General features: G+C 37.4%; 1 protein-coding gene across 1 annotated transcript; it reads left to right on the forward strand.

The window, feature by feature from the left end:
- On the forward strand, positions 1-24210 carry LOC137629769 (cytochrome P450 2L1-like). Its single transcript, XM_068361391.1, has 10 exons — positions 1-159; positions 2275-2374; positions 4245-4378; positions 11653-11871; positions 12123-12325; positions 12437-12557; positions 12940-13120; positions 17385-17502; positions 22813-22957; positions 24003-24210. The coding sequence occupies exons 1-10, from the start codon at positions 81-83 to the stop codon at positions 24185-24187; spliced, it is 1485 nt and encodes a 494-aa protein (XP_068217492.1). The 5' UTR covers positions 1-80; the 3' UTR covers positions 24188-24210.
- The last annotated feature ends 2573 nt before the right edge of the window (positions 24211-26783 follow it).

Here is a 26783-nt window from a genome sequence, read left to right on the forward strand (position 1 = left end):
AAGCAACTAAATTTATAAGCTCACAATCACCCTGCCCAACAGTCACCTGCAACCAGACAAAGCTTCCATACCCAGGAACCATGTTGACATGGACGTTAGTGGCCATTTTCCTAGGCCTGCTCTACTGGTTGTCCAGGAAGCCTAGCGATCTCCCACCAGGTGATATACCTATTTGTGAACCTTGAAAAGAGTAAAACTAGGATTTTTGAATCTAGAAAAAAAGAGTAAAGCTAGGATTTGTGAATATGAAAAAAAAAATACAACTATGATTAGTGAATGAGACAAGAATAGAATTAGGACTTCAGTGCCCTCTGTTCTTGCTAAAAAGTTGTCTTAAAAACTCAGCTGTAAGTAGAAAATTAAAACCATTGGCTCCCTTACATTAATTATGAATATTATAAAGTCAGGTGTGTTTAGGTCTATTAATGGACATAAATTAGTTATTAATACAATTGATTTCACACTTAGACTTGTATAGTGGTTTGTCTCTTATATAAAACGAGTGTATGCGACCCGTCAAAAATGACGGCTAAATATTTAGACAGAAGCACACACATGCACACGCACAGATTCAACCCTTCACACCCCTAACCCTTTTCTAACTACAACAAGGTAGTTTCGGAAATTCGTGAGAGATTGCAGTTTCTGAGTGTACCTCTCACCAGGGTATAACTAGCTCCTCTACTCCCTACCCGAACACAGCGAGAGACCGAGTAGTTATATGTTTGGCAATGATGCTGAGCTTGACCAGGAATATCTCTCTCTCTCTCTCTCTCTCTCTCTCTCTCTCTCTCTCTCTCTCTCTCTCTCTCTCTCTCTCTCTCTCTCTATATATATATATATATATATATATATATATATATATATATATATACATATATATATATATATATATGTGTGTGTGTGTGTGTATAGTCAAACACTTGCTCTTTATTATATAGTGGAGATTACCAAACCAATCAAGATATACAGTAATTTAGTCCTAATAGATTTCAGTTTTCTAATAGAGTTTTGGGAATTAATTTTGATAAATTTTACCCTACAGTATAAAAAACTATTATTAAAGAAATTAAACTTAGCATGTCTGCCGTGATTTAGAACTGCATTTTAAAATATTGTGTATGTGTACATTGCTTCATTAAATATATTATATATATATTTATAAATGTATGTATGTATGTATGTATGTATGTATACAGTACATATATATATATATATGTGGGTGTATATATATATATATATATATATATATATATATATATATATATATATATATATTTACTTATTTATATATATATATATATATATATATATATATAGATAGATAGATATACATATTTATATATATATATAGATACATATACAGTAAATATACCTCTATATATATATATATATATATATATATACATATCTATTCATATATATATATAAATATATATACATATATATATATATATATGTACCCATATATATATATATATATATATATATATATATATATATATATATTCATATATATATATATATATATATATATATATATATTATATATGTATATATAAATATACATATATATACACAATATAAATATATATATAAATATTAACCACAAATAAAAATAGAAAAATGATTACTTAGTATTATATGTTTTTCTTGTTGTTTATCACTGCGACAAGGATCCGTTATCAAACAATTTGGCCAGTGTTTAATTATAATTATTATTATCATTACTTTCTAAGCTACAACCATAGTTGGAAAAGCAAAATGCTATAAGGCCAAGGGCTCCAACAGGGAAAATAGCCCGGTGAGGAAAGGAAACAAGGAAATAAGAGAATTGATTAATTAAAATAGTTAAGAACAGTAAAAAAACAATTAAAATATTTCATATATAAACTTTAACAAAACAAGATTAAGAGAAATAAGATAGAATAGTGTGCCCAAGTGTACCCTTAAGCAAGAGAACTCTAACCCAAGACAGGGGAAGACCATGGTACAGAGGCTATGGCACTACCCAAGACTAGAGAACAATGGTTTGATTTTGGAGTGTCCTTCTCCTACAAGAGCTGTTTACCATACCTAAAGAGTATCTTCTATCCTTACTATGAGGAAAGTAGCCACTGAATAATTACAGTGCAGTAATTAACCCCTTGAGATAGTATCTTAATGAGTGACTAGTGCCTTGACCAACCCACTATCTTGACAAGTGTGTACTTTGTTCCAACATATGTGTATTTACTCTTTATACAATAATAAATTGTGTAACTATCTTTCCAGGACGTTGGGGACTGCCAATAATTGGGTACATTCCTCTCTACACCACAAATATTGGAAGAATTATCAATGATTTCAGGAAAGAATATGGAGATATATTTACGTAAGTGTTTGCTTTCTCTTATAAACAAATTCCATAATTAAACATTATATCAGACAAGAAGGCTGGGCTCAGGTTGTCTATCTGTTGGCCTTTTAGTTTATTTATGTTACTTGCTACTTACTTGCTACTTGTGAAGTTCTAGGTCTGTATACCACCCATGAGGAGGTGCTCCAACAGACCATCTTTTACTGATCTTGTTATTCGAACACCCAGGTGTAGCAAGATCATGCTTACAGTTTTGTAGATTATTATGAAAATGTTACTGAAAATGCTACCAAAATAGTGGACCTCTTGACAGGTACATAGTTCTGGATTCAATTTTTGGGATAAAGACGTTTTACGTTTAAGATTAAGATATCATGAGACAATGATAATGACCTAAAGCAGGGCATAAATATTACTGTTTTGATAGCCTGTGAATAGTGGTTTTCACACGCCCCTGATGTATACATGACAATCACGAAGTGCTCGCGCGAGGGTTGTAACCTCTGCATTCCATGCTTTTAATTTTCTCTGGTATATTTGGAAGATTTATATCAGAAAAAGTACAAGAAGGACTTTTTCACCAGCCGTCACAGGTCGACCCAGAAAATACTGTTTTAAGGAATGATTTTCAGATGGGAAGAGGAACTCAATTAGGATAGGCTAAGAAAGGTTAAGTTGGGATTAATATTCATGATCACCATTATTCAACCCTGGCAGAAGTTCTTGACTTTTCAATGCTTTTATAGATTCAATTACCCACTCATCAGTCTTTTTATCATTTTGGCATTCTATTGTGGATGCTTGCTATACAAATTAACATTTTGTCATAATAATGATAACAAGATTAAAGCTAAATATGACTTGACATACCATCATTCGACCATATCATCCCATGTGATTACATTTTAATTAATCAATAAGGTCAAACAAATTCATTGGTGGAAAATTTAACAAAACTCCATGTTATAAACTCACATATATCATTACAATTAACCTGCCCCAAGATTCTTACCTAATAATTTTTTCAAGATAAAAAAAAATCATTATAAACAAATTTTAGACGTCAATCTGACCTGTAACCTTGGAACAGTGTACCAAAAGGTCTAAAATATGTTGGTAACGATCACCAAACCAACCTAAGGGTAATAGTGTGCACAATTTACCCAACACAGTTAAAAATTAAGAAAAATAACAGCAGTGCAACATTGAATATCAAACACTTCAGAAGCACCACTGGAAGATTTCGAACATCAAACTAATATTCATTTCATCAACTCGGAAACTGTCATACAGTAACTATTGTCTATAAGCCCCTTTTCATGAGAGAACTAATTAAATTTTACATATAAGAACTCCTTATCTCCCTTCTTAAACAGAGGATTAGACATCATAATGTTACAAAATTTGCTCATAAGGTTGCATTAGTATCTCTTCCCAGTCCAACAGAGTCCTATGCAAATGTATAATTTGCATTATGATTTAAGGAGTATTACTGTTTCCGAGAGTTGAAAAACCACATTACATCAGCTGAACAGGCTGACATAAGTCTTTTTATAGTTTATATGTGACATATGTGTTTTGGTGTTGTTACTACTGTATTTTTAAAATATTTTATTGTTAATTTTTTCTCATATCGTTTCTCTATTTCCTTATTTCCTTTCCTCATTGGGCTATTTTCCCCTGTTGGAGCCCTTGGCTTATAGCATCTTACTTTTCCATTTAGGGTTGTAGCTTGGCTAGTAATAATAATAATAATTATGTGATACAGTACAAGCTAACAGAATAATTCACCAGGAAGCTAATGATATTTCTATCAAAGATAGAATATTATCAGCTGACGGTTGTTTTCAATTTCGACGAATCAAATGTTATTCTCTCATGGCAGATGGAAACTTGGCAGCCACGTGTTCGTTGGTTTCTGCGACTACAATCTAATAAAGACCACATTCAACAGGCCAGAATGCCAGGGAAGGCCGTACCTGTATTCTTTCGATATTATCAAATTCCATGAAAATGCAGGTTAGTCTAGTTCTTAAAAGGTTGGTGAGAGTTATTCCCATATTCACTATTCTACTTAAATTTTGCTTGATTCTTAATTATAGCTACAGTAGCATGTCCAGTCCAGTTCCAAACACTGTCATTAAATTATAGCAAATACCAAGCTGTTTTCGTGTCTTACATTTTATTTGTTTGTACTCAAGGAATAATAAGTTCATTACTCTACCTAAATATTAATTGATTCTTAATTATAACTACAGTAGCATGCTCAGTGCAGCTCCAAAAACTGACAAAGTAATAGCAAAAAAAGAAAAAAACTTGTTCTCTGCCTCCTACATCTTATTTGCCTTGTACTGTAACTTCAGTTGGTGATCTTCACTATACCTAAATGCTGCTTGATTCTTGATTATAACTATAGTTGTTGTCTTTGGGCCATAAGCCCCTCAATTTTCTCGTAACACTCAAAAATAAACTCCGGGAGAAAGGAAACGACCTTTCCGTTTTCTCTTTATTTCCTCTCTACTCTCTACTACAGATTCAAACAAGAGCTTGGGGGAGCACGCAGGTCCCATGGTTCCTTTTTGTAGAAAACTTCACATAAAAAAAATAGATAACATTGCGATACAGACAAGACAATCCATTTAACCAGCAAATTATAAATTTCTCACTTTTATTCTCTTTAAAGCTTCCCCAAAGGTAAAAAAAATACAAATATGTGACGAAAACGGGAGAGGGGAAGTCCCGGCTCCCATCCACTCGGGAAATTAATACAGTTTTCACAATATAATCACAATTCACATGGATTACTCTTTATAATTGTAATGACCCAATCATAATAACATAACCTTTCAAATAAACATATTTTTCAATAAATCAACTATTTCGATAATGTCAACAAACCTGGGTGCGTTCTCATTGGACAAACACTACACTTACCAGCGTAAACGAACGTTGGGTGCGTTTTCATAGGACAAACAAACCAACATTTAACATCCTCCCCACCATAGAAGTGTCTCAACACTCCTATCATCATCAGAGCCTTCCAAGGCTATCTTATTACCTTAATCTACAAGTCAAGTTTAATAGGAACCTTAATAGGTCTTCCCTTTCGGGACTTACCAACATTAGACACTAAGGGTGATTCTACAGGCTCCTGTCTAAGATTCTCAAGTCTCTCCTCCTGGGAATTACTACCCATTTCACCCTTCAAATCTGTTATTTCTAGATTATACAAATTTTGCACAGGTCTGGATATAAATCCACGTTTGGTTTTAACCTCAACACTTCTAACAACCCCATCTTTTCCAGGATACAACTTAGTAATAACTCCAAGAGGCCACCTTAACCTTGGCACCCGTTCATCCTTTACTAGTACAACAGAACCCTCTTTAAGGTTACAATTTGGCTTGAACCCCTTCACCATACAAGGCAGGTTTCTAAGATACTCAGTCTGCCATATTCTCCAAAATTTGTCTAACTGACCCAGACGCACAGCTTCTCTTACACACAAATCCTTTGAGGATACACCACAGTCTGGATCATCTACTAACTCTAACTGAAAACCTGCAGAACGGCCAATTAGGAAATGGGAAGGGGTAAGAGGATTTGCGATATCGGGTTCCTCACCTACAAATGTCAAGGGTCTAGAATTAATACAAGCTTCCACCTCATGAAGTGTAGTCTCTAATTCACTCTTGGACAAAGAATTAGTGCCCAATGTTTTCCTCAGTGCAACTTTCACAGATCTAATGAGGCGTTCCCACCAGCCTCCCCACCAAGGAGCATTAGGTACAATAAACTTCCATTGGGGCGTCAACGAGCCATAATGTTCTCTTAACAGGTTGGAGACACTCACAAAGGTTCTAGCATTGTCAGAGTAGAACACTGTTGGAACACCCCGTCTAGCTACAAACCGTCTAATGGCCAAATTACAATCAACAACCGAAAGAGACTCGGTGAGCTCTAAATGAACAGCTCGAATGACAGCACAGGTAAAAAGAAGTATATACAATTTCTTGGATGGAAAATCAATACAAAATAAAGGACCAGCAAAATCCAGACCTGTAACCGTGAATGGAGGAGCCGACTTAACTCTCAACTCGGGAAGTGGCCCCACAGGCTGGGAACAAGCAAAGGCATCACAACGCCGACAAGCCACACATTCTCGACAAACCTTCTTTGCAATCTGACGAAGGCGAATGATCCAGTAACTGTTTCGTAACGTGGATACAAGTGTAGCAACACCAGCATGCTTGAGCAACCTATGCTGGAAACGAACTAACAGTAAAGCAATGTGGGTACCAGGAATTATTATAGGGTGCTTACTCTCAAAACTCAAGTCTGCATTCTCTAAGCGCCCTTTTATTCTCAGTAGCCCATCCTCATCTAGGTAAGGATCAAGTTTAATCAAGGAAGAACCCCTTGGGAGGGGAAGAGATCTACTCAGAGCATTTACTTCCTTTGCAAAGGCCTCTCGTTGCACAAAGTACAGCAGTTGTACCTTAGCCTTCGTCAATTCTCCATAGGTTAAAGGTCCACTTAATTTGCGGGACAAAGGTCTGCAATTCCCAACAAATCTCAGTACCCAACCTACTACATTAAGGGCCTTTGTAAAGGAACTCCATCGGGTTAATTCAAATAAGGGCGGCTCATTTTCAACTGCAACACAAACTGTGTCAGTATCACATATCTCTTCTGAAGGAATGTCCGCCCCCCTGCCTTCCTGATGAGGGAGCGGGGAGGAACAGAGCCAAGGAGGACCCTTCAGCCAAATATCAGACTGCAAAAGCTGCTCAGCAAAAACACCTCGAGATACAAGATCCGCTGGGTTGTCCTTGCCTGGACAATGCTGCCAACATGAAGGAGGTGTCAAATGTTGAATCTCAACAACCCTGTTAGCCACAAAGGTTTTCCATCTATTGGGGTCCCCCTTTATCCAAGCTAGGGCTACTGTGGAATCCGTCCAACATTGAACAGAAACCTCTTTACCCAGCTGCAAGGCGGACGTCACAAACACAACGAGTCTAGCACATAACAGGGCTCCGAGTAATTCAAGCCTAGGAAGGGAAACCCTTTTTATAGGGGCTACCTTGCCTCTTGCAACAACCAGCGATACCTTGAATTTATCCCCCTCAGGCACTCTCACATAAACACAAGCACCATAACCCTTTTCTGAAGCATCACTAAATGCATGGAATTGAACATTAGGAATTTCCTTAAAGGGTGACTCAGAAAACAAGTACCGATCTACTCTAAATGACTCAAGCACAGAAAATCCTACAACCCATAATTTAACTCTGCCTTGCATAGCCTCGGGTAATAGCTCATCCCAATCTAAACCTAATCTCCAGATTTCTTGAAACAGTATTTTTGCATGCATAACAAACGGACATATGAGCCCCAAGGGATCAAAACACCGAGCTATGAGGCTTAGCACATTTCTTTTGGTACAAACAATATCTCCAAAGGGGTCCAGGTTCTCAACCTTAAAGGTAAAACAGTCAGGGGAGGATACCCAGTGGAGGCCTAGAACCTTGACACTCTCTTCACTAGAACCTTCAGTTATAGTTAAAGTCTTACAATTAGAAGTACACTTTGACAATGACATACCAGCCTCCTGCAGGATACCATAGGCTTCTTCAAATCTTAAACTTGCTTCTGCGGGACTATCAGCCCCAGATAGCCAATCATCTACATATAGATTCTCATACAGTTCAGAAACCACCTCTGTGAGAGGGTATTTCTTTAAATGAAATTTTAAGGTGGCATTTAATAAAAATGGACTACTCTTATTACCAAAGGGCATTCTTATAAATCTGAAATGTTTAACATTGTTCCCCTCTTTCAACAAAAACCTATGAACATCACGGTCCTCCCTTCTTACCTTTATTTGAAGAAAAGCCTTTGTAATATCAGCTGTTAAGGCCACCCTCCACCTTCTAAATCTTAACAACACCTCAACTAAATCAGGGTTGAGTGAAGGACCACTTTCTAAACAATCATTCAGAGATACTCCATTACTGCCACGTGCAGATCCATCAAAAACAGGCCTCACCTTGGTGGTTAGGCTCCCTTCCCGTACCACAGGCCGATGAGGCAAATAAAATATAGGATACCCACCTTCCCGTTGATGGGAAGGAATTTCTTCAATAATACCCTCCTTTTCATACTCATTAAACACCTTAAAATACTTTTCCTGTAGACAGGGGTTTTTACCTAACCTATTATAGAGACCTTCCAATCTTCTCAAAGCATGATGTTCATTATTGATCAAATCTAATTTCATATTCTCAGATTTCCATGGTAGGGCCACTTCATAGCGACCATCTTTAAAACTTACCAAATTCTCAAATTGAACCAAGACTGGGTCAGGGTTCATCGCCTCAGAATGTAGTTCGTTGGGTTTTATGCCAACAGACTCTAGATCCCAAAATTGACTCAAACTACACTCTTGTACATTCTCAATTGCTAACAATTGTACACTTACACCAATATTACCTTCAGACCTATTAAAGGATCCGGACAAAATCCAACCAAAAATTGTCTCCTGGGCCACAAGCCCTTCATGATACATAACCTGGTTGGGGATCATCATCTTCCAGTATAAATCAAGGCCTATCAACATATCAATATGTAAATTTCGATGGGATCCATACTCATCGATCAACTTAAGGTGAGAAAAAGGTTCTAAACACTTAGGGTCCACTTTGGACCTAGATAATGGAGGACAAATTACATCAATCTCAGCAACCTTAAAACTATATTTGTGATCATTTGCCCCTACACTCATTATTTCATAAATACTACACAAATCTGCCTTAGAGGCTTTCCCTCCACCAAAGGCAGAAAATGATAAATACTCAGAAGTCAGCCACTTAGGCTTGACCCGTTTGACCAGTTCCCTTGAAATGTAAGACCGATCTGACCCTGTATCAAACATTACAGTAGCAAATGTGATACCCTGATGGCCTACTACCCTGACTTGGGCCGTCTGCAATACACAACACCTTGAATTAACCTTGTTTTTCACCTCACAAGGTGCTACCCCCACATGGGTCACAGAATTTGACCCCTCTTGCACTCCCTCTACTACAGGGTTATTTTCACTAGCTGTTACGGAGGGTTTCGTTTCAGATCTCCGACATACAAGGGAGTTGTGATTCCCAGTCTTGCACTTTGAACACTTAGCCCAACAGGCCTTGGCATAATGGCTTTTAGATAAACACTTAAAACACAAACGCCGATTACGCACGGCTTCTTCTCTTTCTGCAAGGGGGAGCTTAGTTATACCTAAACACCTTTCACTGGGATGCAGCTTTCCACAGAATGCGCAAAACGTCTTCGAACCACTTTCTTCTGATGAAGTTTGAAGGGCAGAGGCTGAACTGGGAGTGTGCTTTTTAGTCCGTCGTTCTATACTGGGTTCCTCGGATTTTCCAAGGCTTAGTCTCTTGATAGCCTCTGCCCTCTCTCTGCCTTCCACTTCTCGTTGCAAGAACTTCAGCAATCCTTCGAGATCTCCTCTTTTCCGTCCACTACGCGACCAGTCCAACCTTATGTCATGAGGTAACAGAGCAAGGATCATAGGCACCAAGATCCGCCCGTACTGTTCACCTCCAACTCCAAGGGCCTCCAAACTGCGCACATGGCCTACTAACTCATCCTGTAATTTCCGCAAAGAGGACGTGTGAATTTCAGTCCTTGCGCTCCTAGATGAGCTAAGTTGCATTAGGGCTTGAAGGTGAGCTGATATAATGTTTTCTGGATCGCCATACCTTTCTTCTAACAACTCACAGGCTATCTTGTAATTAGCTGTTGTTTGGGTGAGGCCCTGTAGTACACCCCTAGCCTCACCCTCTAAAACAGATTGAAGATACATAAATTTGGAAACAAGAGGCATAGGCTGATCGTCCACAAGTGCCATAAATTGGTCCCAAAATGGCCGCCACTCTGTTATTTTCCCGCCAAATTTCACTAGCTGGAGTTTAGGCAATTGCACACTAAAACCCTCATTACCGACTTCACTGCCTGAATTAATATCTTCACTGGACCTATTAGCAACCAAGTTTCTGTCCTTGCCCAGCCTCTCTAAGGTAGCTGCTGCTTCAGTACGGATTTTTCTTACCTCTTGCAGAAAATGGTGGTCTTCAAGTATTCTTCTCTGGAGCTCGTCAACATCCTCTATAGAATTCTGGTCTCGCTGAATTATTTCTTCCCAGTCGGCCTTCTTATTATCGTAGTCTTTTACGAGACTTGTAATTTCATGCCAGGTCGGATTACCGGCCATGGCTCTGGTCAAATCTTCTGAGGCACAACGCAGCCATATTGTTGCCTTCTCTCTCTGTAGCACTGCTCTCCTAAGTTGATTTATGTCGTTGGGGAATCCAGTAAATTCAGCCTCGCTCTCATCTGATTCCCTGGTCTGGGCACCATGTTGTCTTTGGGCCATAAGCCCCTCAGTTTGAGGCATAGCCTCCTCAATTTTCTCGTAACACTCAAAAATAAACTCCGGGAGAAAGGAAACGACCTTTCCGTTTTCTCTTTATTTCCTCTCTACTCTCTACTACAGATTCAAACAAGAGCTTGGGGGAGCACGCAGGTCCCATGGTTCCTTTTTGTAGAAAACTTCACATAAAAAAAATAGATAACATTGCGATACAGACAAGACAATCCATTTAACCAGCAAATTATAAATTTCTCACTTTTATTCTCTTTAAAGCTTCCCCAAAGGTAAAAAAAATACAAATATGTGACGAAAACGGGAGAGGGGAAGTCCCGGCTCCCATCCACTCGGGAAATTAATACAGTTTTCACAATATAATCACAATTCACATGGATTACTCTTTATAATTGTAATGACCCAATCATAATAACATATCAACCTTTCAAATAAACATATTTTTCAATAAATCAACTATTTCGATAATGTCAACAAACCTGGGTGCGTTCTCATTGGACAAACACTACACTTACCAGCGTAAACGAACGTTGGGTGCGTTTTCATAGGACAAACAAACCAACATTTACAATAGTAGCATGCTCAGTCCAGCTCCAAAAACCGACATCCAAGTAAAAGAGAAAAAAAATAACTTTTCTGCCTCCTACATCTTATTTGTCTTGCAATCATGGGATAACAAGTTCAGTTGGTGATCTTTACTACTCTACCTAAATGTTACTCGACTCTTGAATATAACAACAGTAGCCATGTCCAATCCATTTCCAAAAACTGAGATGAAAATAATAGCAAAAAACAAACTGTTTTCTGCCTCCTACATCTTATTTGTCCTGTACTCCAGGGATAGTAAGTTCAGTTGGTGATGTGTGGGCACAGGGCAGGAGGTTTGCCCTCAGACACCTGAAGGATTTTGGCATGGGAAAGTCGTCCTTCGAGGGTGTCATCCAATACGAGGCTCAGAACCTCGTCCAGATATTCGAGAAGACAGCAGGTCAACCCATAGAGATTTCTTGGTGTCTCAACGTTGCTGTCTTGAACGTTATTTGGAAGCTCGTGGCGAGTAAGTGGCGTATTCTTTATTTGACCCGTATCAAAAGTAATATTTAGTAATTATTGGCTGTGCTCAGCTTATCAATGCTTAACAATGGACAACAATAATAAATATAAATGCCAAAATATAAAGTTAATTGCAAAGCCTAACGATGAACAACAATAATAAATATAAACGGCAACAATATAAGCTCAAAGACAAAAAATAAGATAAGTAGGCCACTCAATGGTATATATCTGGTTCTTTTGCCTTTTTTACAGACTTACGATACGACACAGAAGATGAGGAAATAGCTAAATTCAATGCAATGCTGAGGCAAAACATAGAAATAGTTCAAGGAAGATTCCAAATATTGGATATGTTTCCAGGACTCGTCAAAATAATTCCTACATTTGCCCTTAACAAAATATTTAGAGTGGACAGACTCTACAACAACGTCAAAGAATTCAGAAGCCTCATGATGGTAAGCAACTTTAGCAATACATTTCTTCAAGACTCGAATTCTGTCCTCCATTAAGATGCAATAGTTTCTTTTAATTTGCATTTTATTATTATGCATTAATTTGTCTTTTAGGAAATCATAAAGGATCATGAAAAGACGTTTGACCCAAACAATCCACAAGATTATATCGACTCCTACCTCAAAGAGATCCACAGTGAGACAGGAAGAAATGGAACCATATTTAAAGAAGACTGTAAGCTCTGCTGGTGAAAACTTATTGATTCCAAAAAGTTCTACTAGTGAAAAAGTTATGATTCCATATTGAGCCTTTGCATCCTGTTCCTTGGTTAACAAGCCTTGAAAAAGCTAAACACCATATAATTACATTGCTTTTCAAATTGTATTTTTTCTTATAGATTTAAGAGTAATGCCTAAAAGATAATTCAACGAGTAAGATTATTGTTTAAGAGCATTTGATTAATCTAAAATGAGTGTCAGATGTGGTGGTAGTAATAAAGAACTAAGACAGTTTATCTAACATCATGAGGAATCTCTAAAATTATGATCTTCACAAAAGCAACTATCAACAACATGGCATATCATTCAGAAAGATGTCAAATGCCTAATCTTTCCAGACACCAACCTCATTGCAACTCTCAGTGACCTCTTTGGGGCAGGAAGCGAGACAACTTCATCCACCATTCGTTGGATGATCGCCATCATGGCCACACATCCCGAAATCCAGAAGAAAATGCAAAGGGAAATAGATGAAGTGGTTCCTAAGGATAGACTGCCGACCCTTCAGGATAAAGACAGGTTAGTGCCTCGCGATAGGTTAGTGCCTTGCCCTTCAGGATAAACAGGTTAGTGCCTCGCGACAGGTTAGTACCTCGCCCTTCAGGATGAAGACAGGTTAGTGCTTCGCGATAGGTTAGTGCCTCGCGATAGGTTAGTGCCTCGCCCTTCAGGATAAAGACAGATTAGTGCCTTGCCCTTCAGGATAAAGACAGGTTAGTGCCTCGCAATAGGTTAGTGCCTCATTATAGGTTAGTGCCTCGCCTTTCAGGATAAAGTCAGGTTAGTGCCTCGCAATAGGTTAGTGCCTCTTGATAGGTTAGTGCCTCGCCCCTCAGGATAAAGAGGTTAGTGCCTCATGATAGGTTAGTGCCTCGTGATAGGTTAGCGCCTAGCCCTTCAGGATAAAGACAGATTAGTGCCTCGCGATAGGTTAGTACCACGCCCTTCAGGATAAAGAGGTTAGTGCCTTGCCCCTCAGGATAAAGAGGTTAGTGCCTCATGATAGGTTAGTGCCTCGCCCTTCAGGATTAAGAAAGATTAGTGCCTCGTGATAGGTTAGTGCCTCGCCCCTCAGGATAAAGAGGTTAGTGCCTCGTGATAGGTTAGTGCCTCGTGATAGGTTAGTGCCTCGCCCTTCAGGATAAAGACAGATTTGTGCCATGCCCTTCAGGATAAAGAGAGGTTAGTGCCTCACGATAGGTTAGTGCCTCGCCCCTCAGGATAAAGAGGTTAGTGCCTCGTGATAGGTTAGTGCCTTGCCCTTCAGGATAAAGACAGAATAGTGCCTCGCCCTTCAGGATAAAGACAGGTTAGTGCCTCGCAATAGGTTAGTGCCTCACGATAGGTTAGTGCCTCGCCCCTCAGGATAAAGAGGTTAGTGCCTCGTGATAGGTTAGTGCCTCGCCCTTCCGGATAAAGACAGATTAGTGCCTCGCGATAGGTTAGTGCCTCGCCCTTCAGGATAAAGACAGATTAGTGCCTTGCCCTTCAGGATAAAGACAGGTTAGTGCCTCGCAATAGGTTAGTGCCTCATTATAGGTTAGTGCCTCGCCTTTCAGGATAAAGTCAGGTTAGTGCCTCGCAATAGGTTAGTGCCTCTTGATAGGTTAGTGCCTCGCCCCTCAGGATAAAGAGGTTAGTGCCTCATGATAGGTTAGTGCCTCGTGATAGGTTAGCGCCTAGCCCTTCAGGATAAAGACAGATTAGTGCCTCGCGATAGGTTAGTACCACGCCCTTCAGGATAAAGAGGTTAGTGCCTTGCCCCTCAGGATAAAGAGGTTAGTGCCTCATGATAGGTTAGTGCCTCGCCCTTCAGGATTAAGAAAGATTAGTGCCTCGTGATAGGTTAGTGCCTCGCCCCTCAGGATAAAGAGGTTAGTGCCTCGTGATAGGTTAGTGCCTCGTGATAGGTTAGTGCCTCGCCCTTCAGGATAAAGACAGATTTGTGCCATGCCCTTCAGGATAAAGAGAGGTTAGTGCCTCACAATAGGTTAGTGCCTCGCCCCTCAGGATAAAGAGGTTAGTGCCTCGTGATAGGTTAGTGCCTTGCCCTTCAGGATAAAGACAGAATAGTGCCTCGCCCTTCAGGATAAAGACAGGTTAGTGCCTCGCAATAGGTTAGTGCCTCACGATAGGTTAGTGCCTCGCCCCTCAGGATAAAGAGGTTAGTGCCTCGTGATAGGTTAGTGCCTCGCCCTTCCGGATAAAGACAGATTAGTGCCTCGCGATAGGTTAGTGCCTCGCCCTTCAGGATAAAGACAGATTAGTGCCTTGCCCTTCAGGATAAAGACAGGTTAGTGCCTCGCAATAGGTTAGTGCCTCATTATAGGTTAGTGCCTCGCCTTTCAGGATAAAGTCAGGTTAGTGCCTCGCAATAGGTTAGTGCCTCTTGATAGGTTAGTGCCTCGCCCCTCAGGATAAAGAGGTTAGTGCCTCATGATAGGTTAGTGCCTCGTGATAGGTTAGCGCCTAGCCCTTCAGGATAAAGACAGATTAGTGCCTCGCGATAGGTTAGTACCACGCCCTTCAGGATAAAGAGGTTAGTGCCTTGCCCCTCAGGATAAAGAGGTTAGTGCCTCATGATAGGTTAGTGCCTCGCCCTTCAGGATTAAGAAAGATTAGTGCCTCGTGATAGGTTAGTGCCTCGCGATGGGTTAGTGCCTCGCGATGGGTTAGTGCCTTGCCCTTCAGGATAAAGACAGGTTAGTGCCTCGTGATAGGTTAGTGCCTCATGATAGGTTAGTGCCTCATGATAGGTTGGTGCCTCGCCCTTCAGGATAAAGTCAGGTTAGTGCCTTGCAATAGGTTAGTGCCTCGTCCCTCAGGATAAGAGGTTAGTGCCTCGTGATAGGTTAGTGCCTCACGATAGGTTAGTGCCTCGCCCCTCAGGATAAAGAGGTTAGTGCCTCGTGATAGGTTAGTGCCTCGCCCTTCAGGATGAAGACAGATTAGTGCCTCGCGATAGGTTAGTGCCACGCCCTTCAGGATAAAGAGAGGTTAGTGCCTCGCCCTTCAGGATAAAGAGGTTAGTGCCTCGTGATAGGTTAGTGCCTCGCGATGGGTTAGTGCCTCGCGATGGGTTAGTGCCTTGCCCTTCAGGATAAAGACAGGTTAGTGCCTCGTGATAGGTTAGTGCCTCATGATAGGTTAGTGCCTCATGATAGGTTGGTGCCTCGCCCTTCAGGATAAAGTCAGGTTAGTGCCTTGCAATAGGTTAGTGCCTCGTCCCTCAGGATAAGAGGTTAGTGCCTCGTGATAGGTTAGTGCCTCACGATAGGTTAGTGCCTCGCCCCTCAGGATAAAGAGGTTAGTGCCTCGCGATAGGTTAGTGCCACGCCCTTCAGGATAAAGAGTTTAGTGCCTCGCCCTTCAGGATAAAGAGGTTAGTGCCTAAAGATAGGTTAGTGCCTCGCGATAGGTTAGTGCCTTACCCCTCAGGATAAAGACAGGTTAGTGCCTCGTGATAGGTTAGTGCCTCATGATAGGTTGGTGCCTCGCCCTTCAGGATAAAGTCAGGTTAGGGCCTTGCAATAGGTTAGTGCCTCGTCCCTCAGGATAAGAGGTTAGTGCCTCGTGATAGGTTAGTGCCTCATGATAGGTTGGTGCCTCGCCCTTCAGGATAAAGTCAGGTTAGGGCCTTGCAATAGGTTAGTGCCTCGTCCCTCAGGATAAGAGGTTAGTGCCTCGTGATAGGTTAGTGCCTCGCCCTTCAAGATAAAGACAGATTAGTGCCTTGCGATAGGTTAGTGCCATACCCTTCAGGATAGAGAGAGGTCAGTCCCACGCCCTTCAGGATAAAGAGAATTTAGTGCCACACCCTTCAGGATAAAGAAAGGTTAGGGCCTAGTTCCTTGCGATAGGTTAGTGCCTCACCCTTCAGGATAAGACATATACGTGTCATGCGATAGGTTAGTGCCTCGCCCTACCAGGATAAAGACAGGTTAGTGCCTCCCCCTACAGGATTAAGATAGGTTAGTGCATTGCGATAAATCACTAAAAAGAAAGTTTGGTCAGAATTTGTAAAGACAAAGTTAGTCAGTAAAAAAGATCAGAATAAATTACATAAAAAAATAGGTTGAGGTTTAAAGGAAAAATTCATTTGATATTCACAAAGACAAATTTAGCCTTTCAGGTCTCCATCAGAACATTAATTCTCTTAAATTTGATAAGTTAAAATTCTGCATTAATGTACCATTCCCTTTAAATCAGTTTGAAGACTTATTCATTTGAACACTGACATCTCAAAGGCCTAGTGTATCTGCACTAACAACAACATTACGTTACACCTAACAATCGGATTTTGAAGTAACTTGACAAAAACGTCCATTGTGTGCTTCTTTCTAGATGGATATTATTATTATTATTATTATTATTATTATTATTATTATTATTAAGTGTTATTAATTATCATTATTATCATTATTAACTGTTATTAATTACTATTTTTATTAATTTTTGTTATTAATTATTATTATTATTAATATCATTATTTATTATTATTATTATTAATATCATTATTTATTATTATTATTATTATTATTATTATTATTATTATTATTATTATTATTATTATTATTATTAAAAGGAGATTAACCAGCCCAATGAGTCAAACTCAACTCTTTTCCAGAATTGGTCTCTAGATAGATAGCCATTAATGAAAATTAAGGAAGATTTATTCAATTCTTTTAACATAAACTGTGCCTTATCCTAACTGGTCTTCAACCATTTCTGATTATCCTCTTAGGGGAGCTACCTACTGAAGTTTTCCCATAAACCTTTCCAGACTACCCTATACTGAGGCCGTTTTGTTTGAAGTCCTGAGGTACTCTTCCTTCGTCCCCTTAGGTCTCATTCATGCAACCACTGAAGACATCCGAGTGGGCCAGTACCGGCTGCCTAAGGTATGTTGGTAGAAGCAGAGTAGATGTAACAATCATACGTGACAATATATATACTTTACATAAATATTTACATATGAATAAATATACATATATACTTCTCTCCATATAGACATATATACATAGAATTATAAATAGCCTATGTATATATACATATGATTAAATATACATATGCAGTATATACATGTAAATATAGATAGCCTCAGTCTAATATATATATATATATATATATATATATATATATATATATATATATATATATATATATATATAAATATATATATATATATATATATATATATATTATATACATATATGTGTATATATACATAAATATATATATATATATATATAATGTATATAAGCATTTATATACATATATATGTGTATGTATAAATGTAGATATTCTATTACAGTAACTATCGTAGTCAATTTGGTGCCAATGTGTAACCTGGTTTAAAAACCGCACACACTATGAATTTGAAAAATGCAATGGATGTTAAAGTAAAAAGGGGTAAAATGGACACTTAAAAAAATCACTAGTAAAGCGTACAGGTGCCAGCGAGAGGTGCACAGTTACCACTATCCCCTTACAAAATAACCTTATCCTTATTGAAGTAACGACAGTCTAATGGGTTCTCCAACATTGGTTTTTTCACTTTTATTAAACGGAAAAGATTTAACAGCACAATAAGTCAAGTCTGAATAAGAAAATATTCAGATTAAAGGTAAAAAATCACCAGCCCAATAAGTCAAGCTTCAATTAGAAAATATTTATTTTAAAGTTAAAAAAATCACCAATCCAATGAGTCAAGCTTGAATGAGAAAATATTCAGATTAAAGCTAAAAAATAACTGACCCAAAGAGGCAAGCTTGAATGAGAAAATATTCAGATTAAAGCCAAAAAATCACCAGCCAAATGAGTCAAGCCTCAATGAGAAAATATTAAGTTTAAAATTAAAAAATCACCATCCTAATGAGTAAAGCTTGAATGAGAAAATATTCAGATTAAAGCTAAAAAATCACCAGCCCAATGGTCAAGCTTGAGTAAGAAAATATTCAGATTAAAGCTAAAAAATCACCAGCCCAAAGAGTCAAGATTGAATAGGAAAATATTCAGATTAAAGCTAATCAATCACCAGCCCAATGAGTCAAGCTTGAGTAAGAAAATATTCAGATTAAAGCTAAAAAATCACCAGCCCAATGGTCAAGCTTGAGTAAGAAAATATTCAGATTAAAGCTAAAAAATCACCAGCCCAATGAGTCAAGCTTGAGTAAGAAAATATTCAGATTAAAGCTAAAAAATCACCAGCCCAATGAGTCAAGCTTGAGTAAGAAAATATTCAGATTAAAGCTAAAAAATCACCAGCCCAATGGTCAAGCTTGAGTAAGAAAATATTCAGATTAAAGCTAAAAAATCACCAGCCCAATGAGTCAAGCTTGAGTAAGAAAATATTCAGATTAAAGCTAAAAAATCACCAGCCCAATGAGTCAAGCTTGAGTAAGAAAATATTCAGATTAAAGCTAAAAAATCACCAGCCCAATGGTCAAGCTTGAGTAAGAAAATATTCAGATTAAAGCTAAAAAATCACCAGCCCAATGAGTCAAGCTTGAGTAAGAAAATATTCAGATTAAAGCTAAAAAATCACCAGCCCAATGAGTCAAGCTTGAGTAAGAAAATATTCAGATTAAAGCTAAAAAATCACCAGCCCAAAGAGTCAAGATTGAATAGGAAAATATTCAGATTAAAGCTAATCAATCACCAGCCCAATGAGTCAAGCTTGAGTAAGAAAATATTCAGATTAAAGCTAAAAAATCACCAGCCCAATGGTCAAGCTTGAATAAGAAAATATTCAGATTAAAGCTAAAAAATTACCAGCCCAAAGAGTCAAGATTGAATAGGAAAATATTCAGATTAAAGCTAATCAATCACCAGCCCAATGAGTCAAGCTTGAGTAAGAAAATATTCAGATTAAAGCTAAAAAATTACCAACCCAAAGAGTCAAGATTGAATAGGAAAATATTCAGATTAAAGCAAATCAATCACCAGCCCAATGAGTCAAGCTTTAATTTGAAAATATTCAGATTACAGCTAAAAAATCACCGGCCCAAAGAGTCAATCTTGAATGAGAAAATATTTAGATTAAAGCTAAAAAATCACTGGCTCAAAGAGTCAAGCTTGAATAAGAAAATATTCAGATTAAAGCAAAAAAATCACCAGCCCAAAGAGTCAAGCTTAAATAAGAGAATATTCAGATTACAGATAAAAAATCACCAGCCCAAAAAGTCAAGCTTGAATAAGAAAATATTCAGATTAAAGCTAAAAGATCATCAGCCCAAAGAGTTAAGTTTGAATAAGAGAATTTTCAGATAATGCTAAAAAATCACCGGACCAAAGAGTCAATCTTGAATGAGAAAATATTTAGATTAAAGCTAAAAAATCACTGGCTCAAAGAGTCAAGCTTGAATAAGAAAATATTCAGATTAAAGATAAAAAATCACAAACCCAATGATTCAAGCTTGAATAAGAAAATATTCAGGATAAAGCTAAAAAATCACCAGCCCAAAGAGTCAAGATTGAATAGGAAAATATTCAGATTAAAGCTAATCAATCACCAGCCCAATGAGTCAAGCTTGAGTAAGAAAATATTCAGATTAAAGCTAAAAAATCACCAGCCCAATGGTCAAGCTTGAGTAAGAAAATATTCAGATTAAAGCTAAAAAATTACCAGCCCAAAGAGTCAAGATTGAATAGGAAAATATTCAGATTAAAGCTAATCAATCACCAGCCCAATGAGTCAAGCTTGAGTAAGAAAATATTCAGATTAAAGCTAAAAAATTACCAACCCAAAGAGTCAAGATTGAATAGGAAAATATTCAGATTAAAGCTAATCAATCACCAGCCCAATGAGTCAAGCTTTAATTTGAAAATATTCAGATTAAAGCTAAAAAATCACCGGCCCAAAGAGTCAATCTTGAATGAGAAAATATTTAGATTAAAGCTAAAAAATCACTGGCTCAAAGAGTCAAGCTTGAATAAGAAAATATTCAGATTAAAGCTAAAAAATCACCAGCCCAAAGAGTCAAGCTTAAATAAGAGAATATTCAGATTACAGATAAAAAATCACCAGCCCAAAAAGTCAAGCTTGAATAAGAAAATATTCAGATTAAAGCTAAAAGATCATCAGCCCAAAGAGTTAAGTTTGAATAAGAGAATTTTCAGATAATGCTAAAAAATCACCGGCCCAAAGAGTCAATCTTGAATGAGAAAATATTTAGATTAAAGCTAAAAAATCACTGGCTCAAAGAGTCAAGCTTGAATAAGAAAATATTCAGATTAAAGATAAAAAATCACAAACCCAATGATTCAAGCTTGAATAAGAAAATATTCAGGATAAAGCTAAAAAATCACCAGCCCAAAGAGTCAAGATTGAATAGGAAAATATTCAGATTAAAGCTAATCAATCACCAGCCCAATGAGTCAAGCTTGAGTAAGAAAATATTCAGATTAAAGCTAAAAAATCACCAGCCCAATGGTCAAGCTTGAGTAAGAAAATATTCAGATTAAAGCTAAAAAATCACCAGCCCAATGGTCAAGCTTGAGTAAGAAAATATTCAGATTAAAGCTAAAAAATTACCAGCCCAAAGAGTCAAGATTGAATAGGAAAATATTCAGATTAAAGCTAATCAATCACCAGCCCAATGAGTCAAGCTTGAGTAAGAAAATATTCAGATTAAAGCTAAAAAATCACCAGCCCAATGGTCAAGCTTGAGTAAGAAAATATTCAGATTAAAGCTAAAAAATCACCAGCCCAATGGTCAAGCTTGAGTAAGAAAATATTCAGATTAAAGCTAAAAAATTACCAGCCCAAAGAGTCAAGATTGAATAGGAAAATATTCAGATTAAAGCTAATCAATCACCAGCCCAATGAGTCAAGCTTGAGTAAGAAAATATTCAGATTAAAGCTAAAAAATCACCGGCCCAAAGAGTCAATCTTGAATGAGAAAATATTTAGATTAAAGCTAAAAAATCACTGGCTCAAAGAGTCAAGCTTGAATAAGAAAATATTCAGATTAAAGCTAAAAAATCACCAGCCCAAAGAGTCAAGCTTAAATAAGAGAATATTCAGATTACAGATAAAAAATCACCAGCCCAAAAAGTCAAGCTTGAATAAGAAAATATTCAGATTAAAGCTAAAAGATCATCAGCCCAAAGAGTTAAGTTTGAATAAGAGAATTTTCAGATAATGCTAAAAAATCACCGGACCAAAGAGTCAATCTTGAATGAGAAAATATTTAGATTAAAGCTAAAAAATCACTGGCTCAAAGAGTCAAGCTTGAATAAGAAAATATTCAGATTAAAGATAAAAAATCACCAGCCCAATGATTCAAGCTTGAATAAGAAAATATTCAGGATAAAGCTAAAAAATCACCAGCCAAATGAGTCGAGCTTGAACAAGAAAATATTCAGATTAAAGATAAAAAATCACCAGCCCAAAGAGTCGAGCTTGAATAAGAAAATATTCAGATTAAAGCTAACAAATCACCAGCCAAATTAGTCAAGTTTGAATAATAGAATATTCAGATTAAAGCTAATAAATCACCGGCCTAAAGAGTCAAGCTTGAATAAGAAAATATTCAGATTAAAGCTAAAAAATCACAAACCCAATGAGTCAAGCTTCAATAGGAAAATATTCAAATTAAAGCTAAAAAATCAATGGCCCAATGAGTAAAGCTTGAAAAAGAAAATATTCAAATTAAAGCTCAAAAATCACCAGCCCAATGAGTCAAGGTTCAATGAGAAAATATTTAGTTTAAAGTTAACAAATCACCAACCCAATGAGTCAAGCTTGAATAAGAAAATATTCATATTAAGGCTAAAAAATCACCGGCCCAAAAAGTCAAGCTTGAATAAGAAAATACTCAGATTAAAGCTAAAAGATCACCAGCCCAATGATTCAGTTTGAATAAGAAAATATTCAGATTAAAGCTAAAAAATCACCAGCCCAATGATTCAAGCTTGAATACGAAAATATTCAGATTGAAGTTAAAAAATCACCAGCCCAATGAGTCAAGCCTGAATAAGAAAATATTCAGCTTACAGATAAAACAGTAATATAATAAAAATCATGGTAAATATACGGGATAAAAAATTAATATAGTAAGCAAAATTCTATTATATATACATAATCAAATCTTATCTATAAAAGTCCAATGACTCCTAGCCTAAAATCTAAGGAATATATGGCCATCAGCTTAATATTCAAACCCAATCTTTTCTAATGTAATATTCACACTGTAACTTTCCTTCAGGATACTGCCATATTTGCGAGCGCCAGGTCTTGCCACAGAGACCCGAGGTACTTCGAGAGACCCGATGAATTCTACCCAGAACACTTTCTGGACAAAGAGGGCAAAGTCATCTCCAAGAAGGAAGGCTTCCTCCCCTTCTCTCTCGGTGAGTATCTTCTTTGGAATCGAATAGTTTACCTATTTTGTGTGGCAATATGATATAAATCTCTCACAATCACCAAATCGCATTGGTCAGGCTACTGATGAAAACTAGCCAAACCACAGACATGAATAAGAGGGCTTTGTCCTGCAGCGAGCTAAAAACTGCAGAATTTCAAGAGCCAGTGTTTGGTCACAACAACAACAAGATATACCACTAAAGAAATTGCTGACAGGGCACTACTTCTGGAGGTGATTGGTGTGCCCTCAATTGAGCTACAGCTGGAGTGGCCAGAACAAGTGGCAATTTGGTCAAATGAGGTCTTAAAACTGACCAGTCCTGCTAATGTAGAGAAAATACTAAGACCATTCAGAGATTAAGAGCTGAAATGGCTAGAACAGGTCATAATCTGGTCAAATGAGGCCTTAAAACTGACCAGTCCTGCTAATGTAGAGAAAATACTAAGACCATTCAGAGATTAAGAGCTGAAATGGCTAGAACAGGTCATAATCTGGTCAAATGAGGCCTTAAAACTGACCAGTCCTGCTAATGTAGAGAAAATACTAAGACCATTCAGAGATTAAGAGCTGAAATGGCTAGAACAGGTCATAATCTGGTCAAATGAGGCCTTAAAACTGACCAGTCCTGTCAATGTTGAGAAAATACTCAAACCATCAAATGAGCTTGAGCTGGAAGGGCCAGAACAGTTGACAATTTGGTCAAATGAGGCCTTAAAACTGACCAGTCCTGCCAATGTCGAGAAAATAATCAGACCAATCAGAGTTTAAGAGCTGGAGTGGCTAGAACTGGTGACAATCTGGTCAAATGAGGCCTTAAAACTGACCAGTCCTGCCAATGCAATGTGGAGAAAATACCCAGACCATAAATCATATTCTCTGATCATGCCCACTATCTCATAATTTAGACAACTCTGACTTAGTTAACATCCCTGAAAAAACACTTCAATGGTTGGCTGTGTGGTATGATAAGGTACAAAGATAACCTTCTAAATAATGCTAACCATTAATCATCTGTTGTTTCCTCCTGACAGGTCGACGCCAATGCATGGGTGAGATCTTGGCCAAGAATGAGTTTTTCCTGTTCTCGACAAGTCTCTTCCAGAATTTCTTCGCTTCCCCTCCTAAGGGAGGTTCAATATCCTTGGAGCCTGATCCTTTCCAGCCCATCCTTAGCTTCATACCCCCTTACGAGGTTGTGTTGACGAAGAGAACTTAATAGCAAATAAATTATGAAATGTTTGGTGGTGTTGATTTTAGTGTATCCTTATAATCTGTCTTTACAGTAAACACTTTATTGTATAAATTCAGACTAACTGGGCATGGCATAAGAAAAAATATGTTTTTAATAAAACCAATCATGAATTGTGACAAACCTTATAATGACAATATCACAAGTATCTCCTTCATACTAAATATAAAAGCAGTTTTATGTAATTAAAAAAATTAGGTTCTGTATTTCAAAATATTTTATACACTTGAGACTTAGTTACAAGAAACCAGAATTATTTTCTTCACTCTTTTCTCTTAGAATTTCAAGTTTCTTAAACAACAGCATAGTAAACCATAAAAGAAATAGGAGAAGTTAAAATGTTAAGAATAATTCACTATCCATTAACAGCGTTTCTCTCTCTCTCTCTCTCTCTCTCTCTCTCTCTCTCTCTCTCTCTCTCTCTCTCTCTCTCTCTCTCTCTCTCTCACAGAGTGTTTCTGTATGCCGGTGAGTGAGTACACTTGTGCGACCAGATAAATATCCTGATTTAACGCGGATAACAAAAGGCTATCGAGTGCAATATAGCTACAAGTTTTCGTGAATAGTTGGTGATTAGTTTGAGGTCAGAAAAGTGGGAAAAAACGTCGGCATAGGATAGTTATCTTGTGAATTACTAAAAATCTGATCAGGATGGCGCTCTATAATACAGGCAAAGCTTGGAGGGACATTGCTGCAATCAGCTAAAGTAAATTCCATGAGTTGGTGAAACAAGAACTCGACCGTCTGATAACAGAGGTTGCTAGTAACTCCAACCAGTGTGATGGAAAAATATTCGCAGACATATTGAAACAATATGATCCAACAAACTGGAGCAAATCTGCAGAAAACATCAGCAAAATAATAGAAGGAAATCCAAAGAAGATCCAAGTGATAAAGAGACTTTTAAAGAAATTTTACATCAATCAACACATTCCATCAAAGAACAATAAGGAGTCCAATATGGTGAATATGCTGATTGATGCATTGGGAAAAAGAATGCCAAACTGGAGCAATACATGTAAGATATGGTATTCCATTATTAATCCTCAACAACTGATTAGAAAATGCGATGGCTGTCATGTTCCAACACACCCTACATGTGCTGAAATACGGCAAAAAATAAAAAATAGATACAAAGGTATTCTGGTCAACATGCTTAGTCTGGATAGAAAATATAATCAAGTCGAGACTAAATCTGCAAATAGTTGAAGAAGAAGAAGAAGAAGAAGAAGAAGAAGAAGAAGAAGAAGAAGAAGAAGAAGAAGAAGAAGAGAAAAATGAACAGGATATGTGTAAGAATACAGAGGAAATCATTGATATAACTTATGATGCCATCCAACAACATACTTACGAAGAAATAAATTATCAGATGGAAACAAATAATAGACCCAAGAGACTCTACCCGGACCTTTTAGGGAAGAGCAAGAACAAGAAAAAAAGAAAAGAAAGATATAGCCTGCAATTTGCTGAAAAGAGGGAATTGCAGATTTGGCGAAAGATGTTACTACAAGCATCCAAAGATATGCCATAATCATGAAATATATGGTAAATGTGCGTATTTAGACGGATATGGAGACGAATGCAGAGATCTCCATCCAAAAATATGCAAAAACCTAAAAGAAGGAAAAGGATAAAAATTAAAAAAAAAATGTCGATATATGCATCCTGCAACCATGAATGAAAGTAAGAAAGCTCAGCAAACAGCAAAGAAAAATGAAAGCAAAAATGAAACAAAAAAAGAAACAAACAAACAAGCCGAGTATACAGTATACCGTGCTATGCACAAAAGGCCCCAAGATATGATGCCTTTCAACCCAAATATGCACATTTAGAGCCCAACTACAAAGAACGCATCTATAATGCCAGGGGTTGATGCAGATATGGGGAAAATTGCAGGTATACACAAAAATAAACATGAAGGCGAAAGAGCAAGTATAATAAAAAAGTTGGATTTTTTTAATGGCAGAATTCCTGGAAATGAAGAAAAGAACATCATATCAGAACAGGAAGGAAGCATGGGAAAATCCACATTACCAATATTAAATAATGTGGATGAAACACAAACCATAATAGTGGTGAATGCACAGGGTTTAGTCACGAGTAACTCTAATAGGAAAATAGAGTTCTTAGAAGAACTAACCCAAATTGAAAAAATAGATATATTAAATAGAAGTGAAACATGGTATTCCCAAGAGACTGGCAGTGATGACCAGATACAGGGTTTCCAAACATATAGATCAGACAGAACAAATAGGAATCAAGGGGGAACCGCAATATATGGAAGAGACATAAATCAAAGAAAGGTCTGTGAAAAATACAGCAACACAGAATGTGAATTGATTGTGGTAGAATTTAAATTTGAAAAACTAGTGAATATTGTAGTTTACAGCCCCCCAAATACTAAAGAGTTTGACATGATAATAGAAAAAAAATAGATGATATATGTAGAAACCTTAAAGATTGGAATATACTCCTATCCGGAGATTTCAACTTTCCTTTCGTGGATTGGAAAGAACGGATAGAAGAAAGTGGTTGTATATATGCATACAAAAAAGAGATTAAT

Source organism: Palaemon carinicauda, chromosome 37 (genome assembly GCF_036898095.1).
Source record: "Palaemon carinicauda isolate YSFRI2023 chromosome 37, ASM3689809v2, whole genome shotgun sequence".
NCBI classification, from domain to species: domain Eukaryota; kingdom Metazoa; phylum Arthropoda; class Malacostraca; order Decapoda; family Palaemonidae; genus Palaemon; species Palaemon carinicauda.

Excerpts from the sequence above, each read along its gene's own strand:
- LOC137629769 (XM_068361391.1), top strand. The coding sequence starts at position 81 with ATGTTGACATGGACGTTAGTGGCCATTTTCCTAGGCCTGCTCTACTGG. Across the intron at positions 160-2,274 it reads GCCTAGCGATCTCCCACCAG|GACGTTGGGGACTGCCAATA; the intron begins GTGATATACCTA and ends CTATCTTTCCAG. Across the intron at positions 11,872-12,122 it reads TATTTGGAAGCTCGTGGCGA|ACTTACGATACGACACAGAA; the intron begins GTAAGTGGCGTA and ends CCTTTTTTACAG.